The following is a 6,000-nucleotide window of genomic DNA, read 5'->3' as shown; positions in this document are numbered from 1 at the left end:
AAACCAAACCGAATTAAACCGAATAAATAGAATGGTTTGGTGTTCGGTATCACCTATAAACCGAACCATTCAAACCGATTAACACCCCTAATAGATACTTAGGCATATGAGGACTAAAGAGAATGGAACGAGCCATATCAAGGAGATGACAATTTTTCATTTTGGACACCCCATTTTGCTCTAGTGTTCGTGGACATGTGGTTTGGTGAACAATCCCATGACTTTTACAAGACTATTGAAAGACATGGTTGACATACTCCCCCCTCATTATCTGAACAAAAAACTCTAATGGTGCTATTATATTGTGTTTGGACATGTATGAAAATCTTGAAAAGTAAGAAAAAACCTCATCTTTGGTTTGGAAGAGAACAACCCATGACACCCTAGTGCAATAATCAATAAATGACACATAATACCTCATACCCGTGGTTGTAGGCTCTTTGGAAGGTTCCCAAAACATCAAAATGAATATGACTTTTAGAACAACTCGGATAATAGGTAGAACGATGACTCTTATCAAGACACATGTTTCACAACGCAAAAATGACTCATCCACGTCAATAAATAGATAAGGCATGCTCTTTTTCATAACATGAAAAAATGAATGCCTCAATCGACAATGCCATAACCAAATTTCACTTAGCTGATTAGAACTTGCTATCAGAGCGGTGTGTGGTTGTGATCCTAGTTTTTGTCTAGCATGTGTCTGATCCAGATGAAATAATATGTTCCTCAAATCCCCCAATTGAATATATGCCTGGTGAGAAGATCTTGAAAAATCACATACATGGGAAAAAAAGTTATAGAGCATCGAGACTCAGTGTTCAACTGGGGAACAGATAACAAGTGATGTGATAAATCAAGTACATATAAAACATTATGAAGTTCTAAAGTAGGTGTGACACGAATTGACCTCTCTCTCTCTCCAACACTAAAAAAGTCTCACCATTAGCATTAGTGACATAAGACAATGACAGAGAAGACTACTCAGTATTAAAATAAGATTTATCATAAGTCATATGATCAGAGACACCAGAATTAATAATCCAAGTATCAGAACCAACAAAGTTAGAAACTTTCAAAGCCACACCGATCTTACCAGCATGATATATTGCCACGTGGTGCGCACATGTCTCACCTTCATATTAATTTTGAAGCAAAAACTTGCACTGAGGGGACTCGAACCCAGTTCCATCCAAATGAAACTCAAAGACTTAGCCAACTCGACTAAGCTTACTTTGTGTTCACTAATGGATCTTTATAAAATATATACTTTCATATAAATCCGGAAAACTAAAAATTTATATATTACTAATCTCAACTAAGTTTACTATATTTTTTTCCCTACATTTAATTATTCACCTATAAGTCTATTTTAACTATTTTATAAAAATAAAATTACTATGAATACATCCATTTTGGATGCATTGTTCAATCGTTGCACAATATACTCGAGGCTCTACTCAAGGAGACGACGAAGACAGTAAATATTTTGTACCTCATAGATCTTTAAAAAAAAACATGTAATTTTGTGTTCAATATATTATATGCATAAAAACAAGAGATATTTAAAGTAATATTTTAAAGAATTTTCAACTATTTCATATAAAATTTCTAGTACTCTCTATAGAGTAGTGTTTGTACAAGTTTAACGTATGAAATATAATAGATAATAATTATTTAAATCATCTCTGAAAATTTTATTAATAATTTCCATGTTTTTCTTCAAGTTTTCACCAATTTTATCAATTTTTTTTTTGTGTCAGAGTGTTACCTCTTACCACGATATTAGTAAGCTTTCATCTCTATGATATTCTCTCTAAACTATGTCAAAGTGTTGTACTAGGCTTGGCAGGCTGTATGCAAACTTTGACCAACCTTCGTGCTGTAATGAACAAATAATAATTATTATTTTAACTGTTTGCCATCAAAGGGGTGGTGGCGCAGTTGGCTAGCGCGTAGGTCTCATAGCTTAAACAGTGAGTAATCCTGAGGTCGAGAGTTCGAGCCTCTTTCACCCCATGTTTTTTTTTCCACCCGACCCAGCTATAGGTAGTTAATTTGTAACCAGTTTGATCGTGCAGTATTTGTTTTTGACATTTAGCAATATCAGTTTTATCCATAATTAGATGGTTCACGGTTCACCACGTACTGACCTCGATTTTTAAGTTATCGTTTGGTTATATTTATCCACATCGTGTTACTAAGCAATGAAGCTGTTGTAATTTTAACCCTCAATCCTCCAAGAGAAAGCCTATGTGAGCATTATTGTTCGTTTTACCCAAATTGATAATGAAATTCTTCCTTAATGGGTAAATAACCAGTTTCACATGCATAGCTTAAAAGCCATAATCAAGTGCAATACTGAATTATTGAATATGCGGTGGACACTTGGACTGCCCGTCCATCTTTACAAACTCAAAAATGGGTGAAGGGAAGACCATGCATGCATGACTCTATTCATTCTTGGAATTGAAATTGGTTTTGTCCATTTGATTATCACCACTTTGGGGTCTGGACGGCAGAGTATTTAATTATGGGAGAATCACTAATATATATATATATGATGATGATGATGATGATACATATGGTTCTTCGATTCAGTTGCTCAATTAGATTGGCATACATTGATGTATTGCACTACCGTTCCACTGAACCCCTTGCCATGCTTCCCCACAGGGGCCTTTTCCAGCAGAAGACCCCCATCCCATGCTTGATTAAAAATTGATTTGAAGTTTTGAACAACCAAAAATTAGGAGTGCATGATGATCTTCGGAATATGTCAGTATTAAAACTAAATGAGCACTCCGAAACTCTTCAAAACTAAAGATGATCGGAAACTCTAGAACGACCAAACCAATTAAATTTGTTGAGACTGAACACCGTACCGGAAGTGTATTGGAATGAAGCCTGTTACACATAAGTTCAGAGAAGTCGGAGCAAGATCACCGAAGACGGAATCACCATGTCAACATCGGCAGCGAAGGAAATGTCTTCAAATTTGGAATAATTTAGAATATGTGAGCCAGTAAAAACTGTAGATAAAATGAAAAGGGAAGAGCACTAAGCTACGCATAGAGTTTTGTCCTTCAGTGAGTATTGAGTAATGCACACATACGTACTCCGATCCTTTTGTTCTAGTGATACAAGTCTCTTAAGAGCTTGGGGTTCAAACAAATTTGGCTATCGGAACTTGCAAAAGACAAACACCAGGCACCAGCAATGAGAAGCCAATTTCTGGAAATTCTGAAAACGAAGAAAATAGCCTGATCTGAATTACTGAATACTAACTAGCTGGTAAAGAAAAACAATATATTCAAGAAAATAGAGAAAGAACCAAATTATTGACCATTGGACGTAAGCTTAATTATGAGGGTTGGGGTTAATAGATCTTATTAGGATAATAAGACAAAAACTTCGTCAAAAGTGGTTACTGATTAAACAGTTTTAGGCAGGCCGGATTAGCAGGAAAGAAACTGATAAGAAACCTCAAGGAAGCTTGGTTTCTAGCAAATCCCCTCAACAGATTTATATACATTATCATAGTTTTAGGATTTGCACCATGAATTGAAAGAGATTGCACCAGATCAAAAGCAAACAGATCAAGTTTAAAAGAAAAAAAAAAGAAATGGATACTGATCGAGATAAATTAATAACATCAAGTTGGTAAGATGTCTCTGTCAATTCCCCAATTCATCCGTTTGGTGAGGCCCTTCTTCTGTATGATCTAACTCGATCATTTAGGAGCCAGATGATAGCAGTGACAATTATTGGGGGCATTCAAAGGTGAAAGCTTTCTTTTACCATTGTTGATGTTGCATTGTAAAGGTTATTGTCTTTATAGAAATTACTGAATGAACCAAAATGTTTACCGATTGCGACAAACTTCATACAGTTATAAACTAGTTCCTATTAGTATGAACTATGAAGTATCACTATCTAAAGTTACATGTCGAAACATATAAGCAAGGAATGATGACATGATCATGGCATGGCTAGTGTAGTTACTAACTAGAATTTTGTGATTATCACCACTACCAAGTAGAATATGCCACAACCGATAGTTAATTCATCGAAACACTGAATTACTTTCTTCTAGATTGTTGATTACTATTACATTTTGATTTATCACCATTGTAATAGTGTTGATTGTTTCGAGTTGTAAAAACACGAATTCTAATGTAATGCAAGATAAAAGAAATGATGTGTTTGCTGGCCAATGTCTATGGAATTTTCTAATATGTCAGGGCCAACTATGACCTAACCTTGATTAACTAGATGTTATTTTTTGGCCAACCCTTGTCACTAATCAAATAAGATGAGTCAATTTTGTCGCATCCATAAGGTACGGTGAGCATCGCCATAATGTCACTAGATAGCAGTATCAATATACATCACACTCATGCTTGGTTCAGATCTGTGGTCCAAATTCATGGATGATAATAATTTGATGTCCTCAAGTGCTTCTGCATGAAGGCAATAATGCTATTCATCAGTCTTGTATTGACACTGCTATGTTAATCTGCAGCAAATGACTGCATATTCCTGATTGACTGGAACACAGAAAAAATCAGTAACATTATGCTAATGATCTTGGTGGCAGTAACCCTTCATTATTTTTATGATTAGAACAGTCAAACTTATGGAATGTGCAGTTAGAATACAAATAATGGAAACAAGAGATGAACTTCATGGCAATTCTGCACACTAAATTTTGATTTCTTACACCTTGGACATTCAGTACAAGACATTTTCTGACTGAGCAACAATCACAAAGACCCCTACACAGAACTAACATGACAATAGCAACACTTCCATGATTTCATGAGAGTTGAGACCTACAATCACAATGATTCAAGGAAACCAGTTTTTGTCAAAACAGCATTCCTAACTTTGCTGAGGTCCCTCCCTTTTAGGGTCCTCCCAGCACCTTCAAACACTGAAAAAGAAGAAATCTGACTCCTTGCAAGCCTCCTGGCAAGAAACTCGTGTGGGGGTTCCTTTACATCGTATTCGTCTTCCTCCTCTTCATTCTCATCGTCGCAATCCCCGGCTTCATCATCATCAGCATCATCACGCTCGTTATGCCATGAACTATTTTGGGAACCCTTCTTTGATTTCTGGCCGTATGCTTCTGACCAGTTGGGAATGTGAACGGGTGCAGATTGTTGCACAATTTTGGCTTCATGAGTGTTGTTGCTACTCCTATAGCTGCTTCCACTACCATAATTGTGTCTGCTAGCTCTTGGTATCATCCTTGAACCAGTTGGGAGGCGTCTCAGAGCAGAAACTGAGGATTCCTTGGATCTACCAGTCATGGTGTTTGAATTTTTTCGATCTCTTATAACATCCCAAACATCTTCTTCTTCAAAATCTCCATCTCTTAAAGACCTCCAAACCCCACTTCCCTGCCTTGATAGATACCTATCCTCCATTGCTGGTTGCCTACCTATCACTAGATAACAAAATTGTTTGAGATATATCTAGACAAAAGAAATTGTTATACCAAAATATGAACACAGGTTGAAGTGAGATAGGAAGGATATTCTTAAGATTATCAAGGATTCAAAAGCAAAGCCCTTAAAAAGGTGTCTCTGATGAGGGAAAAAAGGATCTACCTTTCTCTGATTGAGAAGTACCACCAAGCACCACAACTTCTCCAAGATTCCAAAGGGATATCTGCAACATGGTGATGGAGATTCAGTTAAAGAGAGTGTATCCAGATGGGCATCTTTTCTTTTCCTCCTCCCGAACTTTGAAAATGGAAGACAAAATGGTATTGACAAGAATCCTATGTCTAGTCTATACTAGGTCTTACCTGAAGATGATTGAATGAGTTCTACCTTGGGAATATTTTATGGAGAACCCAAGCAGCCATAGAACTAGAGAGCAGTGGTAACTGGTAAGTGACCTGAAAAAGACAGACCTGCCTTTTGTTGATCTCCAAATTGATTGATTTGCATGTAAATTACTTCCGGTTCCCAAGAAAGTCAGACTTTT

At 36.5% G+C, this 6,000-nt stretch overlaps 1 protein-coding gene and 1 non-coding gene across 5 annotated transcripts; one reads left to right on the top strand and one right to left on the bottom strand.

Moving 5' to 3' along the window:
• Positions 1 to 1,932: 1,932 nt before the first annotated feature.
• Positions 1,933 to 2,022, top strand: TRNAM-CAU (transfer RNA methionine (anticodon CAU)). The gene is given in 2 exon segments: positions 1,933 to 1,970; positions 1,987 to 2,022. It is a non-coding gene; the product is annotated as a tRNA-Met (tRNA).
• A 2,661-nt stretch (positions 2,023 to 4,683) lies between these two features.
• LOC126786332 (uncharacterized) lies at positions 4,684 to 5,911 on the bottom strand. Of its 4 annotated transcripts, none has more exons than XM_050512127.1 (3): positions 5,819 to 5,911; positions 5,619 to 5,679; positions 4,684 to 5,455 (listed from the first exon to the last, which is right to left on the bottom strand). In XM_050512127.1, the coding sequence occupies exon 3, from the start codon at positions 5,433 to 5,435 to the stop codon at positions 4,845 to 4,847; it is 591 nt and encodes a 196-aa protein (XP_050368084.1). In that variant the 5' UTR covers positions 5,436 to 5,455; positions 5,619 to 5,679; positions 5,819 to 5,911; the 3' UTR covers positions 4,684 to 4,844. The 4 variants fall into 4 exon arrangements, with proteins under 4 accessions (XP_050368084.1, XP_050368085.1, XP_050368082.1 ...); XM_050512128.1 differs by having other exon boundaries at positions 4,684 to 5,449; positions 5,819 to 5,897; XM_050512125.1 differs by lacking the exon at positions 5,819 to 5,911 and having other exon boundaries at positions 5,619 to 5,812.
• Positions 5,912 to 6,000: the final 89 nt, after the last annotated feature.

Source organism: Argentina anserina, chromosome 3, assembly GCF_933775445.1.
Source record: "Argentina anserina chromosome 3, drPotAnse1.1, whole genome shotgun sequence".
NCBI lineage: Eukaryota > Viridiplantae > Streptophyta > Magnoliopsida > Rosales > Rosaceae > Argentina > Argentina anserina.
This window is presented reverse-complemented; position numbering and strand designations above follow the sequence as displayed.

What these genes read in the sequence shown, in the direction of transcription:
- LOC126786332 (XM_050512125.1), bottom strand. Translation starts at nt 5,688, where the DNA reads ATGTTGCAGATATCCCTTTGGAATCTTGGAGAAGTTGTGGTGCTTGGT. An exon ending in TACTTCTCAATCAGAGAAAG is followed by an intron (nt 5,456 to 5,618) that starts GTAGATCCTTTT and finishes TTTGTTATCTAG; the next exon opens with TGATAGGTAGGCAACCAGCA.